Source organism: Notamacropus eugenii, chromosome 4 (assembly GCF_028372415.1).
Source record: "Notamacropus eugenii isolate mMacEug1 chromosome 4, mMacEug1.pri_v2, whole genome shotgun sequence".
Lineage (NCBI taxonomy): Eukaryota > Metazoa > Chordata > Mammalia > Diprotodontia > Macropodidae > Notamacropus > Notamacropus eugenii.
The window spans coordinates 168,341,031-168,360,176 of record NC_092875.1 but is presented as its reverse complement, the minus strand read 5'-3'; the positions used below and the strand labels follow the sequence as shown (position 1 = coordinate 168,360,176).

Below are 19,146 nucleotides of genomic sequence, written 5' to 3'. Positions count from 1 at the left end.
ATCTAGGTCAGTGGTGTCAAACTAAAATAGAATGAAGATCCTCCATATATTGACTTAGAAAACAACATAGTTACATTATCTATGTTCTATTGTATTTTTATTTATTTCCCAATTATATTTTAATCTTCTTTGGGCAACATTGCCTACATATTTCAAATATTTTATCTAAGTAAGCATTAAATATTTTGGTTGCATGGGGAAATGTTTAAGATTGTAGCTTTTTATGTTGCTGAACTTATTTGCATTTTTACCAGATCATGGCTCTAAAACCCTATGACTTGAGGAGGAGATTGTATGTAATATTCAGGGGAGAAGAAGGACTTGATTATGGTGGCCTGGCAAGGTAAAAAGACAAAACAAATGATTTCTTTTCAAATCACGAGGTTACATCATTTGGCAAAATAGATACATTCTTATAAAAGCACAAATGAGTTGGAATAACATCATGAAAGAAATTGTTATTTAACCCTGTAAATGAATTCATTTGTAATTATGTATAATATTGTAATTTATCTTTCCTATAAGTTCATATATTTTTATTAAAGTGAGATATTCCTATATTTTTAAAGAAATTTTTTGAAATTGTAACCTAAATGAAGCCTTCCTTTTCACTCCTACTCAAATTGAGTGACTGATCTCCCAGATGACCTTGTTCATAACTTCCATTCATTTCTCTTGCATCATTTATTCATTTTATAATGAAATTATTTTTGAAAATGCCTTATGTCTCTCACTAGGGTCTTCTTTCTTCCCAAACACCTAACAAATTTGCATATAATATTGCTGTTTTGGACTGATCTGTGATATCTATGATAAGGAGTATCTTTGGATACTCCTTCCAACAGTGCACAGCCCATTCATAATTAATATCCTGTGTGATATTAAATGCAGTCTTCTAATTCTTCCTCAGAAAGTCCACCCAATATCTTTCCTCTATATCATGTAGATATAGTGAAGTTCACAGTCTGTCTGTCTGTTGATTAATCCTTACTCTTTATTACTTATCTTTTTTTTCCAATTTCTTCACCTCTCTGATGATTTACTGCATTTCCAGTAGAGTTCTTTGTTAATGTTTGATGAACTAATGAAATGAAAATTACTTATTTTGTTAATGATTTTAGTTTCGTGGATGATACATTGACTACTAAAGTAAAGCTTTTTGTGTGTTCATAGCATTGCATGTATCATCATTAGTAACAAATACTTAATGTGCAGAGCATATGCTAAAACACTTGGAACATTTTTTTCCGTGGAAATTTAAATGTACACTAGAAAATATTTTTAAAAGTTTTCATATGCTAATTGTGAAAGTGGTACAATGTATGATAAGAAAATTCATAGAAAATATGAACTATGATAAGAGGTGTCCAGGGGTGGTTTGTGGAGAAGTTAGAATGTGAACTAGGACTTGAGAATCCCTTGTCCCCAGCCCTACCCCCAAAAAAGGCATTTTGTCAGAGTCCCTGTGAGCAAAAGGTGTGGAAGTAGAACTATACATGTTCTGTTTCTAGAAAGCCAAAGATTTCGTGCAAAGTTCATATATATATATATAGAGAGAGAGAGAGAGAGAGAGAGACAGAGACAGAGACAGAGACAGAGACAGGGAGGGAGGGAGGGAGGGACAGAGAAGATTAGTAAGAAATGAATCTGGAGAGTTAAGAACTTGCATGCTAGGCAGAGGAGTTTATAATTTATCCTGCACCCATTAAAAGGATGTGTGAAGCTTGTACAATGAGAGGTATGTTTTTTTGATTTGTGCCTTTTGATCATTTTGTTTTATACCTTGTCCATTTGGTAATTGAAGACATGGAATGACTTGATCCTGTTTTCTTTCTTGTAGAGAATGGTTTTTTTTGCTTTCCCATGAAGTGCTGAATCCTATGTATTGTTTGTTTGAGTATGCTGGAAAAAGCAATTACTGCCTTCAGATTAATCCAGCATCAACAATCAATCCAGATCATCTTTCATACTTTTGTTTCATTGGACGCTTTATTGCTATGGTTAGTTCTTGATTTTTTTATATTACCATTTTGTTAACTGAATTTAGAATTTGCTGATAATCAAATATTTGACATGTTTGCTTATCTGAAAGCCATTATTTCCTCTTTGGAGTACATTTTAAATTCAGTAGGAGATGTATTTTGTTCCAGAATATTAACAAAACTATATAATCAAGGAAAAAAGTATGTACTAAAAAATTAATTTCACTTTATATGGCTTTTTAAGAAGAGATATTTGCTCCTAATCGTTTGACATTGAGCCTAGCCAACAAAATATATGTAGCTGTTGAATTATTTAATTTTCCAGAGAAAGGATTCAAATGTTATATAACTGAGGGCAACCAAATCAGGCAGTACTGGATAGATTTCTGTTTTATTACACAGAGCTACTGAACACTATAGGAATTCAAAAAAAGGTAATAGCCATTGTGGAGTAGAATTAATACTTAGGGAAAGGCAATCTGGTATAAATGGAATATTGTATTGGGAGTCAAAAGACCCTTAGCTTCAGTCTTGCTTCACATGTTTGTTAGCTCCATGTCCACAAGCAAGTCATTTAAACCCTTTGGACCTCAGTTTCTGCAGCCTCAGTTTTCCTTAGCTTCTTTTCTTGACAATGCTTGTCAATTAGAGATTCCTGGTGCCTGTCCCACTTGTGTCACAGAGTTGTGAGGATCAAAAGAGATACCTAATAAGGCACTTTAAAAACCTTCAATTATTATTATCATGTATTGATATGTTTAAAACATGAATTGGCAAAAACGTGTGTTTTCTTAGCAAGAAGGACTAAATGATAATAGTATACTATATTCTAAAATATTTGAATGACCAGACCCCAAGAGTAGTCGATGAATCTGTCATTATAGAAAAAAGCCTCTGCTATTGAGATTTGTCTTTGACCATGTGCTCGTTAAATTTTCTTCATTGACTTAGTGATGACGTATATGACTTGTTTATGAAATCTGTAAATTACACAAAGCTGGAAGGGACAGCTATCATGGTCAGTTCCCTCCCTAACTACCTAGTGTTTATTTTCTTTATAGATGAACATGTTACCACCCATCCCCATAGATTATAAGCTCTTTAACAGTAGACGTTGTCTTAGTTTATCTTGGTATCCCTAGCATCTGGTGTGTTACCTGGAAAACACAGTAAGAATTTGCTAAATACTTATAAATTGATTGAGTCTGGACCTGTTTTCTTCATTGCAAAGTATTTTATAAGTTTTTCCAAGTTTCTTTTTAATCCTTATTCCTTTAATCCTTTATTTATTATTTATTTATAATAATATTTATTTATTATTTGTATTTGTAATTTATTATTTGTAATAATATTGTTAACAATTATTGTTCTGAAAAAGTAATAGTTATTATGTAAACTTCAACCTTTTTATTTTTTTGGGCAGGCACTGTTTCATGGAAAGTTTATTGATACTGGTTTTTCTTTGCCATTCTACAAGCGTATGCTAAGTAAGAAGCTAACTATTAAAGATTTGGAATCTATTGATACAGAATTCTATAACTCCCTCATCTGGATAAGGTTTGTAGGTTTCTATTTTAAGTACCTGATTTACTTGAAATTAATATTTTTTGTTAATATTCTTCTTCTTCTTCTTAATCCAGAGACAACAACATCGAAGAATGTGGCCTAGAAATGTACTTTTCAGTTGATATGGAGATTTTGGGAAAAGTGACTTCACACGATCTGAAGTTGGGAGGTTCTAATATTCTGGTGACGGAAGAGAACAAAGAAGAGTATATTGGGTAGGGTGACAGAGTGCGGTGGAGTAACACTTTATTAAAATTGTCTAGAGGAAAGGAAATACTTTGATCTCCCCAAAATTTCTTGCAAGATGATTTAGAACTTTTTTTGTGTTGTCACAAAATCCTTTATATAAAATTTGACACCAAGTAAGATTTAAAATGTAAGTTACTTATGGTTTTTGCTTACCTTATTTCTTCAGTCTTAGGTTATAATTTCTCTTGATCTTCAAGGTTATTGTTAATAGTATTATTTTAATTTATTATTAATGTATCTTTGTGTGTCTGAACATAAACACACTTCATAACGATGTTGGAATCTTGGTTTATATGTACCGCCCTATATGTAAAACTGGTAAGAAAGTAATAATGAGTTAGACCAACCATTGACAAGGTCCAGACCTTTTGAAATCACTAATTCCCTTGTATCTTGTTTTTTTTAAAATTTAAACAATATCTTTAAGCTTTCTACTACATAGGAATGTTTTAATGAATCATTTCTGACATAGTTTTGGTATGCCCATCTATGTGAAAAGCACTGTGGTGGGTGCTATTGTCATTTAAAAGCATTTTAAACACTATTTACTGCAAAAACATTTAAAACATTATTCTTGCCCTCAAGGAGTTGATACATACAAAGGTAAAAGGGTAACTTAGCTATCATATAATATTTGCCAGATTAGTATTACAAAATAATTACATAATAAATGAAATCAGCCATACATTTACCAAAGGGAATATAGAAAAGGTAGGGAGAGATTACTTTACTGGGGAATACTTCATGGAGGAGATGGAATTTGAGGAACAGTTACAATTTGGATAAGGAGAGGAAGAGAAGATGTTCTAGTAAGGGTCTGTAAAAATATTTAAGTTTCGTGATGAGGTATTGAAATATTAAAGAAGTAAGAGTATAATATATTTTGATGCTAAGTTAAACTTTATTTATTCACCTTTGTTATTATCTTAATTCCTGTATCTTAGCAAATGAAGGAACCAGACTTTTTTTGCATTATAAAACCTTTGAATAGATATAATTGTCTCCTTGTCATTTTGGACAGTGATTCTTGTTCTTTCTACCTAGGATGACAGAATTGTGCAATATTGTTCTTAAATTTTTTCTTTGCTCCAGTTCATCCAGTAGATAAAAGAAGTCTCTTTTGCTCCTGCCTGAATTATATCTTTAGTACTTAAAATTAAGCTCTGAAATATAGCAATTTTTATCATCTTGTGATTTGTTCCTGACCATATATAATCATTTTTGGATCAAAATATTGCCATTACCATTTTAAATAGGTCTAATTTTGGACTCACGTATGCTGCTTTATGTAGCATCTTTATAGTCAGTATACTCATTTAATAGCTAAAAACTTATTATCTATAGTTCATTGAAAACTTGAGGGTTGAAGAAAGGCCTTTATGAATGAAAATGGTAATACAAGATCACAGAATTTCTAAGCATTTTCTTTAACACAGAGATGTTCATTTTTAAATATCTCCTTTATTTTCAGTTTGATGGCAGAATGGCGTTTTTCTCGAGGAGTACAAGACCAGACCAAAGCTTTCCTGGATGGTTTTAATGAAGTTGTTCCCCTTCAATGGCTTCAGTACTTTGATGAAAAAGAATTGGAGGTCAGATTCTTTTAAAGAAATATTTTAGGAAGTAATAAATTTATAGGATTTTTTCTTTCCTGAGGAGTACCTACATACGTTGTATTAAACAATATAACTTTGAATCCTGCCATTTGCTTACCATCTAAGTCAGTTTTACTTGAGTCTCTCTCCTTGCACTAGTTAAAAATTTTTTAAATACAACTTTATTTTAAAATGTAAAAACCATTCTTAGCTCTCCCATACAAAAGCAGTTTTACCTGATAGCCATAGTTTGCTGAAGAAATTTTTCATGGGCAATAGTCTCTGAATTGTTTTTTCCGCCAGTTAGTGGCCTATACAGAGTAATAATTGGAGAGGGTAGAATTCTGGATCATAAGCTACATTATCAAGGTATTATTTTGTGTAATCCACTGTGCTATATATTTTGTAGGGATGTACAAAAATCTAAGATACGATCCCTTCTCTCATGGAGTATACACAGTCTGCTTGTAAATATAAAATACAAAAGAGTTAAAAAAAAATTAATAATGAAATGATATAAAAGATAGCCATGGAAGAAAAGTTTCAGGGAAGTATAGAAATTCAGGAAGATTTGGTTGATAATGGAAAAGACTCAGAGTTCTCAATTGACCGCTTCAAAATGTCTGAGATGGAAGAACTGAACTTTTCCCTGTGTTTACTTTCCTCCACTTACTCTCTTTATAGATCAGGAGTGGAAGGAAAAGTCTGAATTTTTCCTTGGATTATTTCTACCACCTTCCTTACTTGCTTGTATGTCTTTGCCCTTGAATCCAGTTATCCCATCTCACCTTGCCATCAGTCAAAACCCTAGGAACCCTTCCTAGCAGGAGAATTAAGCCATTAAGACAGAGTCAAATCAACGAATGTTTATTCATCGGTCTGTAAAGCAATAAAAGGAAAGTGCATCAGCTTTAAGATATCCCCTGATCTCCCTTCTCATAGGTTCATTTTCTCTTTCTAATTCTGAGGCTTTCTTCTCCCATTGAATTACTTTTGTAATGTAATTACTGTTACTACAACACTGTGAATCTCTATGTTCATTTTTTAAATGAGTAAGAATAATAGATTAATTTGAAGATCATTCAATACATTTAAATTAGCTTTTGCTCAGGTTAAAAATAAAATTTGTTAAAATCAAATGTGCTATCAGTTCTAAATTTGAGTATTTGTAAAGAATTAATCTTTAAATTTTAAATGTTACCATTTTCAAGAGGCAGGCAGTTTGTGAAAATTCAACCCCCTCCCGCCACAGGGAAGTGGTTTCCAAACTTCTTTTAATCATCATCTCTACAATTAAAACATTTTGAGCCTATACCCCCAAATTATTTTTTATTTTAAGTTATACACATGTACTACTATACTGACATATTGTGCACATTACAGAAAACAAAATAGAAATAGAAAAGTATGGATCAAAAATGACAATAAATTTAAATTGATTAATGATACAAAATGCCTTTTTCCTCACTCAAAATATTAACAAGTCAGAGAAATATGACTGAGTAAATGTTACTTTAAATAAAATCTGGTTAAATGCATTGTGGGACATCAGTTCAAAGGTGTGGGTTTGATTTCATTTTACCATTGGATATAATGCCTGTCATAAAAGATACTTCACGAAGATGGAAAAGCAAATGGCAGAAATGTACCTACGGAAATGTAAGCTCTGAGTACACTTAGTCATTATACCAACAGTTATGCTAAAGTTTTTGTTGAAATTTGACTAGTAAAATGTCCATCTTTCTATTGTCAAACAGTTTTTACAAACTAATAAGAAGCTGTTTCATTCATTTCTCTGTTTTTAACTAATGAATTCAATAGCACTGAAACTCTTTATTTGGAGTATTTTAAAATAGGTTAGAAATTCTGTTTCCAAGTTTTTCAGGTGAGCAGATAAAAGTTTTTATAGGTGACATGTTTAGTTTTTAACAGGAAAATTTTAGTTTTTAGTTGTCTTGATAATCATAATGGCTATACTGTCACTAGTTAATATGTCAAAGCAAGGTTCATCATTAAGGATAATGGCTGTAGTGTGATATTTCATGTCCTTTTGATAATTTCTAATTTATTTTGTCTCACCTCTTCAGGCCAGAGTTTATTATCCTTGTTTTTATCACATAACATGACTGACAAAGGCTTTGTGGTAGAATTGTCAGCTCTGCTATTTTCACATTTAGTTGTGTGTGAACAAGCAAATTTATCTTCAAATTGCAATTTTTTTGCAAGAATATTTTTAAGCCACTTGTCATTTTGTGATGGTTCATTTAGTTAAAACTAGACAATATAATCTACAAGTTAATTTAACAGGACACACTTCAACCACACTACTCTTATAGCACACTAAAAATGAACAGACAAGTGAAGGTTCTCAACTTTTTTATATTATGCAACTTAAAACTCTTCCTGCAGTATACTTCACTGCATTTGAAATATGATTATCATCATATAGACCTAGTGAGAGTGCTTATGTCAATTTATATATCGAGAGAGTGGGATGGATTGTACTTGGGAAGCTGTTCTTCAGTGATCCATAACTATTCCCAGAATATACGTGTGTGTGTATGTTTGTATGTTTGTATTCATATATGTTATTGTCCATTATAAATTGCTGCAGATTTTGGAATGCCATAGTCCTCAAGAAATCAAAGTTGTATATGAACTGATGGAGTGAAGAGGGATCAGAAATGAGAACAATATACTTAATAGCTAAAGTAATGAAAATTAAAGATGTGGTTAAACACACACACACACCCCAAAAATAAGAAAGCTTAATTTCTTTCTTGTTTTTAAAAAATAAGTAGAAGTTATAATATTTCTTCCCATATGTCCAGTTAATCATCTCCCCAGTTTGAAAACCACTATTCCTAGAGCACAGCCCAAAACTTGAAAATAAAAAGGTCCACCTAGTGGTTGAAGTAACTGTCACAAACTGTCACTCAACCGATGTAGGTATTTTATTCCTCAGTGCTTCAAGCACAACTGTGCTGTTTGACATGTGCTAATGAGCTTGGTTATCTGCTTCCCAGCCCACAGCAGATTTGAAGTAACCAACAAGAAGGCTAAGAAAAAACTGTTTTTCTTCCATTTAATTTTTGTGTGGTTTTAACAAGCTTTATTTTTTCTCCCATCTTCCCCATCAAAAAAAAAAAGCAAAGAAAAATCCTTGTAACAAATAATCAAGCAAAATAAAATCCTCATTGACCATATCTTAAAATGTATGTCTCCTTCTTCATCTTGAACCCATCTTCACTGTCAGGAGGTGGACAGCATGCTACATCATTTGTCCTTTGAAATCATAGCTGACCACCACATTAATGAGACATCTTAATCTTTCAAAGTTATTTGTCTTTGCAGTGTTGTTGTAACTGTGTATAAATTGTTCTCCTGGTTCTTCTCACTTCACTTTGTATATTTCAAACAAGTCTTCTCAGATTTCTGGGAAAGGAAGCATTATTTTGTGTTTATAGTACAGCAATATTTCCTTTTATTCACATACCATAATTTGTTCAGCCATTCCCTAATTGATGACCACCTACTTAGTTTCTAGTTCTTTGCAACTAAAACAACTTCCATAAATATTTTGTACACATGAGTTCTTTTCATCTTTCTTCAGTGTCTTTGGCATATAGGCCTAGTTGGTAATGATACCCCTGGGTCAAAGAATTTAATAACTTTTTGGGCCTACTCCCAAATTGTTTTCGAGCATGGCTAGACCAGTTCGCAGCTACACCATCAGTGAATTATTGCGCCTGTTTTTGCAGAGCCTCTCTCTTGAGGGGTAACTCTTAAAGAAAATATTGTTTCTAGCTTAAAGGAACTTTAACAATCATCTGGCCCAACCTCCTTAATTCATAGCTAAGAAAATTAAGGATTTATGTGATTTGCTATGGTTCTCACAGTTAATGAACAGTGTTCTTTCCATTATACCATACTATCTCTTTAGGTGGCAGCAAAATTTATAACTGCCTACCATCCAGAGAGAAATAGTGCCTTATATTTGTACAAGAGTATCACAGTTTTCAACTCATTAACTCATTTAGTCCTCATAACCACGTGTAAATGTATTTTGACCCTATATGATTGTCTGTGTTCATCACTTGATAAGAAACAAAGGTTAATATGATGTTTTTTGACACAGTTCAGTAATGCATGTTATTTTGAATTATCAGAGTTATTTTCTCTACCTTCTGTTTAAGAAGGTAAGATAATATGTAATACATTTTTAAAATAATTCCCCCAAAAATGTAAAAATGAAAAAAGTTTGGTGCTTTAAAAGAATAAATGATCTCCCTGTTTTCATTTCTTCTTTTCTCCCCATTTCCAATGTTACTCAGTTATCTGGAATAGTCACTTATGTGGAACATGTTTTTCACTAATAATGTCAGATAAATGAGGAATTACTCATAGTGGACAGAGTTCTAGTCTTGGAGTTAGAAAGAATAATGTTCAGATCTTGCCTCAGAGATTAACGTTGTGACCATGGGCAAGTCACTTAAACCTTGAAAGTCAGTTTCTTCATCCATAAAAATGGAGAAAATAATTCCTATAATATGTCTCACAGTTATTAAAAGACTTAGATAAGATATTGTATGTAAATCACATTCAGACCTTAAAGTACTTAAAAAAGGTTTTTAAAAAAGAAATAATATAAATAGCTTACATTTATGTGGAACTTTAAAGCTTACAAATTACTTTTCATCAACCTCGCCATCTAGGATTATTTTAGTTTTATAGATGAGGAAGTTGAGGTTCATGGTTAGTAATACATAAAGCTAAGATCTAGGTCCTTTGATTCCAAGTCCAGTACTCATTCCATTGTATTTTTCCCTCCCTACATTTATTCTGTCAAATACATTACTGTTATTTTAATAGAATTTTATATCTATTTTAAGAATATCATCAGGTGTTTCTATTTTAGTCCTCTTAAGTTTGTATGTTTGTACTTACTGTTTTCTTTCTTAGTCAACATAGTAATGTTTTCTTCGTTAAGTATGGCTTAATGTGCTTCTCTTGGGGAAAATAAGTAGTTTTGGCCTTTTCTGTTTTCATAATCCTCTACAATGTTATTATTATTTGTCAATGAGAAACGTAAAGCACTGAAAAAGTATCTACTTCTAAAAGGTTAGATACTATAAAGTATATATTGTGATCTTATTTCCTGCTCCTCCCCCACATACCATATAGTTCATAGAATCTTACTCAGAATTTTACAAGGGTGTTTTTAAAAGTTTGTGTACCAAGTCGTCATCTTATATCCATTTAATTCAATTCTTGTGCTTGATTCTCAGGTGATGTTGTGTGGCATGCAAGAAGTCGATTTAGCAGACTGGCAGAGAAATACTGTATACCGACATTATACAAGAAATAGCAAGCAAATCATTTGGTTCTGGCAGGTATTGACTTTTATATATTTTTAAAAAATGATACTTTAAGCAAGTACTTTCAAATATAGGAGGTAGGGCTGAAAGGGAAATTAGAGTCCAACCGTCATGTAATGTAGTTGAAGAAACTGAGGCTTAAGAGGATTTGTGGCTTTCTCTGCAATTCAACAAGCATATGATAAGCCTCTGTTATACAAAGTACTGAAGATACGGAAACAAAAATTAAATAGTCTTCCCTCAGAGAGCTTATATTCTGCTCATTTGTTCAAGTTTACACAGGTAGTATATAATAGATCCCAAGTTTAGACTGAAGTTTCCAAGCTTGTATTACATTCCACTTCAGTGACACAATTATTGAAGAAGTAGACCATGTAGGATCCCACTTTGTTTATTGTTTATTGACCATTAAAAAGCAGATGATTCTGTAGAGTACGATTTTGTCACAGATGGCATTTCTTGGAGGAGTGCCTTTAAAAGTCAAAAATCATATAATCCTCAGGATTACAACCTAGGAGTCATTCTCCAATCTGTTACCAAGGCCTGTTCATTTCACCTCTGCAACATCTCTCAAATGCCCCCCTTCTCTCATCTAACACTGCTACCACCCTAGTCCAGTCCCTTGTCATTTCACAGCTGGCCTATTTTTCAGTAACCTGCTGATGGGTCTCCCTACCTTACATCTCTTTCCATTCCATTCCATCCTCCATTCAGCCATTAAAGCAATTTTCCTAAAGTGCAGGTTTAGCACTATTATGGATGTGCAGGCATATTTCTAGGATAAAATGTAAACTCTCTTTCTCAAAGATGAAACCAAGATATTTATTCAGATACCAAAAAGCCAATTCTACCATGGTAACAACAAACAAAGTTCATACACATTACTAATAAAGAGAGGACCCCTAGCCTTCCCTCCATTAGGCCTCCCCACAAACAAACTCTCTTATGCAAAATGCTCCTCTCTCACCCAGGTTAGCTACTCTGCCTGCTGCCTCTCTCAGCTCTACCTCACTCCTCCTGCTGTACCCTTCCTGCTCCACCTATTTAGTAAGCTACTCCCACCATGTTCTTCTTGTGACTGAAGCTGTGGGCTGGGCCAAAGCTCAAAGCTGGTCACATGGGCCTATGAAGGGGCAGGGAAGATCTTCAAATAGCCCTTAACATTACAGCAGGTTCAACCATGTTGCCCCTTTTTCAATAAACTCCAGTGACTCCTTATTTCCTCTAGGATCAATTGCAAAATGCTCTGTTTGACATTCAAAGCTCTTTGTAACCTAGCCCACTCCTACCTTTCCACTTTTCTTATACCTTGCTCCCTGTCATGTGCTCTTCAGTTCAGCAACACTGGTGTCCTGGTTGTTCTACAAACAATTCACTCCATTGCTCTGCTCTGGGCATTTATTCTTACTACATATCCCCCATCCCAACTTGAAATGCTGTCCCTCAACTCTGCCTAGTGACTTACCCTGGCTTCCTTTCCTTCTGTCCTTTACAGGAAGCCCTTCCCAACTGGGAACGTGCATGTGCGTGCATGTGTATATCTTGCTTTGTATATATTTGTTTGCATGTTGTTTTCCCCTTTAGAGTATAAGTTCCTTGAGGGCAGGGACTGACTTGTCTTTCTTTGTATCCCAGGACGTTATTAGCACAATGACTAGCACATAGCAAGCACTTAGTTTATTGACTGATTGAAAAGCATAACTAAAGAAATACTTTTCTTCATTGATCATCTTATTAATTATATAAAATGAGGCACAAAATTGCGTGCCTACCAGAAATGCTTTTTACCATTATAAAGGAAGCCTATGATAGACTATAAATGAAAGAGGCATTTTCCCATATGTAAAACCTTCCCTTCTACATATAACATTGTACTGATCATATCAGGCCCTGGAACACTGCTGAACCTCCTGAGACCCTGATCATTAAATTGAGTTTGGCTTAACTAACCACATTGTTGTCTTTCAGTCTTTTACTCATGACCTACGGACTTGTCCATAGGGTTTTCTTGGCAAAGATGATGAAATAGGTTGCGGTTTTCTTCTCCAGTGTGTCCCCATTTTTCAGATGAGGGACTGAGGGAAATAGGGATTAAGTGACTTGCCCAGGGCAACACAGCTGGTGTCTGAGGACAGAATTTGAAATCAGATCTTCTTGCTCTAGTCCCTGGGCTCTATCCATCACACCACCTAGCTGCCTCTAACTAACCACATAGGAAAGATAAATGGGTGAAGAATGCCAGTTGACTCAATTGTAATACGCACATAGCTGACCAACCCATCAGCTGAGTTTATACGTTGCGTATAACTTGAATGGACTGGACTGTGCAAATGCATTGTAAGGTGGTCCAGAGTTAAAAAAGAGGACAAGATAAAGCTATAAGTCCTTTGAAGAATTTTCAGTGTTTTTTAATGACTCCAACCTTCATTTGAAACAAAATCCCAAGTCTTCAAAGAATTAAATAATAAGAGTCACCCAAAGGATAATTGAAAGGCTTATGATGGATACAGACAGGCAATAATATATCACCAATAAAGAATTATGCAGGAAAACTATTAGTAAAAGATACCATCAGAGAGATACTCAACTAGAGGAAAAAAATAGGGTGAAATAAAGTGGAAAACATGAGGGATAAGTGATGGTAAGTTTATCAAATTCCTTGTTACCCTTCATTGTCAGGAGCTCTAGAGAAAAGTTCTCAATACATAAGATGGCCTCTGATGATGAAGCTATATGGAACAACATAGATGAACAAGATTTGGACAGGATGGGGTGGAATGGGGAGTTTATGATCTGTATCACTGGACCACATAAGCAAGATCAGAGATTCTTAAAAGTATTAAAGTGTATTTTATTTTTTTATTTTTTGTTGTTTTTTTTAGGGGCACAGCTAGTTAAGTGTTTGAGGCCTTAAAGTATATTTTCATCATTGCCTCTGACATGAACTTTTTAATAGCTTGTCAAAATTACTCTGGTCTGATGTCTTAGAGACTTAAAGGACTAATTTTGAAGTTTTAAATTATTTTTAAAATGTTATCCATCAAGGAAGAAGCATTGCATAATGGGTAGAACTTGGAATCAAGACTACCAAGGGTTTTCCTCACTCTTACCAGCCATGTTTTGTTCGACATGTCAGTTAACCTATGGGTTTTAGTTTCATCATCTGCATAATGAGTTGGACTCAATGACCTCTCAGGGTCCCTTCCAACTCTATATCTATGATCTCATGAAGTCTTTACTCTGCAGTTGATTCATCTTTTATTGTGAGCACATCACCAGTTCATTCATCTCTCTTTTTAAAATTAATTTTTAACTTAAATACAAAAAAAAAAATTTCCAGGTACACAGCACAACACCAAAAAGGATTCAGTATGAAGCCATTAATGTCCATTTCATACTGTTTTCTTTTTGGAAAACTATGTAATAGGTACTATTTTAAATAGGTAATAGGTACATCATTTTAAAAATTACCCTGTTTTTCTATGCTTTCTTCTGAGTTTTCTTTTGCTCTCTGCTGTGCACTTCTTTTTTCTCCCTCCCTCCTTCCCCACACCACACTAGAGAAGGCCACCATTTGAGATGGATATTTATATATGTGTAAAACCGTACTATGCACACTTTTATTTACCAATTCTCTCTCTGGAGGTGGATAGCATTTTCCTTTGTAGGTCCTTTGTAATTGATTTGGGTAATTATGATATCCTAAATAACTTACTTGTTCATAGTTGTTCTTTGAACGTTGTTGCTGTTACTGTATACAATGTTCTCTTGGTTCTGCTTCATTCACACTTCATTATTTCATGCAAGTCTTCCTGTGTTTTTCTAAAATTAACCAGCTCATCATTTTTTATAACGAAGTAGTATTCCATCCCAGTCATGTACTTGTTTAGCCATTTCTCAAATGATGAGCATACCCTCAATTTCCAGTTCTTTGCCCCACCACAAAAAAAACTGCTGGAAATATTTTAAAACATATTGATTATTTTCCTTTTTCTCTAATCCCCTTGGAAAACAGTCCTAATAATACTCATCTATTTAATGGAAGGAATATCACCATTTAGAAGGTTGAGCTTCTTGAATATATATTAACTTTGAGACCATCTATTGAAAGCTGCTTTGAAATTCATTGAGTTCTAATTATGTGAAGAATTATGTCTGAGTTTGAAAAAACAATTAGTTTCATCAGTTTTAAAAATCTTGGTAAGAATTTAATCTTTAAAAAAATGGCTGCCATACCTAAAAATAGAAATTTTATCAGTAACTTTCTTTGGCATATAACTGAAAATAGCATTAAAATTCATACTGGCATTTTTTTCCTATTCATTATTACATACTGTTGTCTCCAAGCCATATAATTTTCAGATAGTTTCATTGTTTTATATTAGTATTTTGAATATTTCAGGTCCAAGAAGTTTATTAATGGTTTTGTGTTGCTTTAAGTTTGAATAATTTTTGTTTCACAGTTTGTGAAAGAGACAGACAATGAAGTTAGAATGCGTCTAATGCAGTTTGTCACTGGAACTTGCCGACTACCCTTAGGAGGATTTGCTGAGCTCATGGGTATGCATAATTCATTACAGTTGCTCTGTAGATTCATTTATAATTATGAATGGACAGTGTAATCATTAGATTGCATTTTGACTAGCAGTGTACCTTAGATTAACTGAATATTTGTTCTTTGAAGCTTAAATGGGGTCACTTTCTGGAGCTAAGTCTTAGATTTGATGCCAGGTAGATGTAAGAGGGTAAAAAAACTAGTTGAATTACTAATAACTTGTGTAAACTCTTGGCTCAGCTGTGTTATAGTCATTCTGAAATTTAACTGCTTGCTAAGTATAAACGTGTTTTAATCAACCATTTAAATCTTATTTCCCTAATTCAGGGAGTAATGGTCCTCAGAAGTTTTGCATTGAAAAAGTTGGCAAAGAAACCTGGTTGCCACGAAGTCATACGTGGTAAGTTTAATGATATCTCTCTTTTTTTTTTAATGGAAGGAAGCTTTAAGTATCTCTTGGTTCTGAGATATAGTCTTCTGTTTGCAGCATATAAATATGTTTCTGGTATGTCATAAACTAGTATCAGACATTTCATAATTAGATTCTACCATGAAGCATGCTTATAAATATCCACTTTTGAGTTTATTTAATAGTATTAGAATTCAGTCTTTTAAATTCTTTTAAAAAAATATTATTAGGGCCAAACAAGATGAATTGAAGAGGCAGCAGAACCCACATTTTCTGGTTCCTAGACTAATGCTCTTTTGTTATAGTGTGATACCTCCTATATAGACAGACATTCATCATCCTGAACTTTTGTTAGGACCTGAAAAATTATTAGTTTGCTCTCTTTTGGGGGGAATGTTGGCATTTGAGATTTTGTATTCAGTTAAATATTTATTAAATATCAAGGAGGTAAGTTCCTTGAAAGTATAGAAAGTTATTTTAGGCATAGAGTTTGCAGGAGGTAGTAGGAAGGGAGGGCAGAGAAGTGGAATGCTTTGAATGGATAAGAAATATATGTATGTAAACCAAGACACAGAACAGCAGATGTCATAAGAAATTTGAACATAGGCAGACAAGTATTTGCATAATTTTGGAATGAAGGTAATTGAATAATTTACTTTTAATATGCATGATCTTCATCTACCCTATGTGGCTCTAAAGACACCATTCTTGCTTTACATAAATTCACATTACACAAATTCATCTCCCCAGTGGCCAGGCAGTAAGACCCTGTACTAGCCCAGGACAACCCCACACCAGCCTGAGCTCTGGGAGTGGGAGTGGAAGTAGGGTGGGGTGAGGAGCCAGGGTAGTCCCAGGCCAGAGATCCTCTGCTCTAGGCACTGAAAACACTTGTGAGACAGCAGAGCTGTGGAGGAGGCAGGGCTGCCTAAAGGTCAGTTTACATTAAGAAAGTACTGACTGTATTTTCAGTTTTCTATGGGAATTATCTGGACAATAGGATTTTAAGAGGTTGATGCTACTAATGCTTTATAGTATTATATGATTTTCAAAACAGTTTACAAAAAATTATTTTATCCTCACAACAGTTCTGGGAGGTAAGTGCTATTATCTCCACTTTACAGATGAGAAAACTTAGACAGATAGTGGTCAGATGACCAAAGTCACTAAGCTACTATGTGTCTGCAGCCTGATTTTAATTTAGGTCTTCCTCACTCCAGGTCCACAATTTTAGTTGGTGATCCACCTTGCTATCTCTAGATACGTAGCTAATCTAATGATTTTACAACAGTATTAATTATAGTAGTAAATGAATTACCTATTCTCAAAATGCTTTTGGTTAAAACAAATAACAATTTAGCAAACTTCTTATGTACATTTTATCATTGTATTAAACTTGGGTTTAAAAATATAATTCTCTTAAATATGATTCAGTACAAATTCATATGATTTATTTTATCTCTTCTTATTCAGCTTTAATCGTTTGGATCTACCACCATATAAAAGCTACGAACAGCTAAAGGAGAAACTGCTTTTTGCAATAGAAGAGACAGAGGGATTTGGACAAGAATAACTGTGGCTTCTTGTCCAAGAGGAGCTCTTGCATTAAAATACTCAGCCAAGTAAAATTGCACAGATGTTGTACATAAGCTGTTCAGTCTATACAGTGACCTTTCTGGAACTCTAAAAGTGTAAATGTTCTACATTCTTCCACAAAGATATGCAAAACAGTTCAGCCTTTTTTACTTTTATTTATTGTCCCCTTGAGATGACTGACCAGTAAAAATCAAACGACCCTTAAATTTTGAAGCAGACAAGAGACTTTATTTAAAATATATATGTACATATACTTACATATTAGTGGCTCTAGTTTTATAGAGCTCTAAGTATATGAAACATTGTAACCATTGAAAAAGACCTGGATTTGCTTTACCTTGGCTATATTATCCAGAAAAAAAAATGTGCAAACTGCTCCATGTTTTACCTTATGCAATATCTCCAAGGTTGTTTAATTGCATGGCTGTTCAGGATGGTATTAAAGTCTTAGGTCAAAACTTACCTAGAGTACATAGAAAATTTTCTGCTGGCTTTTCTGAAGACAGATGCCTAATTCTGTTGTCTTATTTTTAAAATAAGTATAATAGTTGAGGTTCACCTCTCTCTGCTACTTTAATGATGTAGCAAAAATAATGACTGAAACCTTTACCTACAATAAAAGTCACATACAATAAAGTGAATGCTATACAACTGATGCCACTTAACAGTTTATTATAGGAACTGGACGCAACTCATTGAGCAGCATAAAGGTTTGTTTACAATATTACCTTGGGGCTAGGTAATTTTCAATTTTTTAAAAAAAATTCTGTTATTCCTAGAGTTTTTTGTTTTGTTTCATTTTAATCTTTGATTATACTTCAAATTAGGTTCATGGTAAACTGATATAATTTGATATTTAGAAATATGTGAAAGGTAATGTGAACTTTCACTACTTTTTTATGTTCCAAGCTTTGGTTACATAAATCCAAATCAATCAACAGTCACATAAGCTTTTGAACACTTAAACTATAAAACTAATGATTTTCTATCACTCTTTAAATATTTTCATCCCTCTTTAAGTTCATGTAAAATTCTATATACCTGAATTAAATAAGCATATATTAAAATCTTGTCTTTTTTTAATGTAGACAAAGTTATTTTCTGTCCTAAGTGAACAACATTTTACAATTATTTTACCAGTATTGAGGGCATTTGCTGAACTGCAAAGATATGTAACAAATTATAAATCTGATGTGAATTATGTTAAGTGCTACTTGTAGCAAACAGTGCTTCCTTATTAATATAAGAAAATTAAAATTACCATTTGTATCATGCTTTCAATGTGCACTGTAAATTCCATTAAATTAACTTATAAAAATTTTATATACCCACGAAACTGATTTCTTAAAATATTATACCTGTAACATATTTCACTGCTAGGTGAGTACAGAAAATACTAGCATACTACTTATTTTCCCAATATAACAGTTTTTACTTTGCCAAAATTTTATTTTTCTACATATTAACTTAGATTGTGTTCTGCCTTTTTATTCAAAATTCACAATTTATCCTGTACAGGTTAAATAAAAGCAGTGATCCCATTGGCTACATAGACTCTTTTCCCATATTCTTGACTCTGACACACCAGAATAATTTCACAACTAAAGGGTTTTTAAAATTATGTGTATGAAGGATTATGTAATATGTGGTAATTAAATTGTTCTATTTTTCTAAAAACAGTAGGATGTGTATGTGCTTAAACTACACCAAGAGACATTCATAACAGACATGAAAGATAATGTCCACATTATGTGATTTCAAGGCTACCAAATGTGGCAATAGTAAGTATATGTTTCTTTCTAGATGTTTAAAAACT

The 19,146-nt window shown here is 33.3% G+C and overlaps 1 protein-coding gene across 11 annotated transcripts in view; it reads left to right on the top strand.

Moving 5' to 3' along the window:
* The window catches only part of WWP1 (WW domain containing E3 ubiquitin protein ligase 1), a 148,422-nt gene extending 129,538 nt beyond the window's left edge, over positions 1-18,884 (top strand). For all 11 annotated transcript variants that reach the window (XM_072603633.1, XM_072603638.1, XM_072603634.1 and 8 more), the window contains 9 exons: positions 255-343; positions 1,841-2,000; positions 3,406-3,539; positions 3,623-3,763; positions 5,269-5,389; positions 10,681-10,785; positions 15,234-15,330; positions 15,653-15,725; positions 17,208-18,884. In XM_072603633.1, coding sequence (XP_072459734.1) covers positions 255-343; positions 1,841-2,000; positions 3,406-3,539; positions 3,623-3,763; positions 5,269-5,389; positions 10,681-10,785; positions 15,234-15,330; positions 15,653-15,725; positions 17,208-17,307 — 1,020 coding nt within the window. In that variant the 3' untranslated portion in view covers positions 17,308-18,884. The remainder of the gene's footprint in view (positions 1-254; positions 344-1,840; positions 2,001-3,405; positions 3,540-3,622; positions 3,764-5,268; positions 5,390-10,680; positions 10,786-15,233; positions 15,331-15,652; positions 15,726-17,207) is intronic.
* The last annotated feature ends 262 nt before the right edge of the window (positions 18,885-19,146 follow it).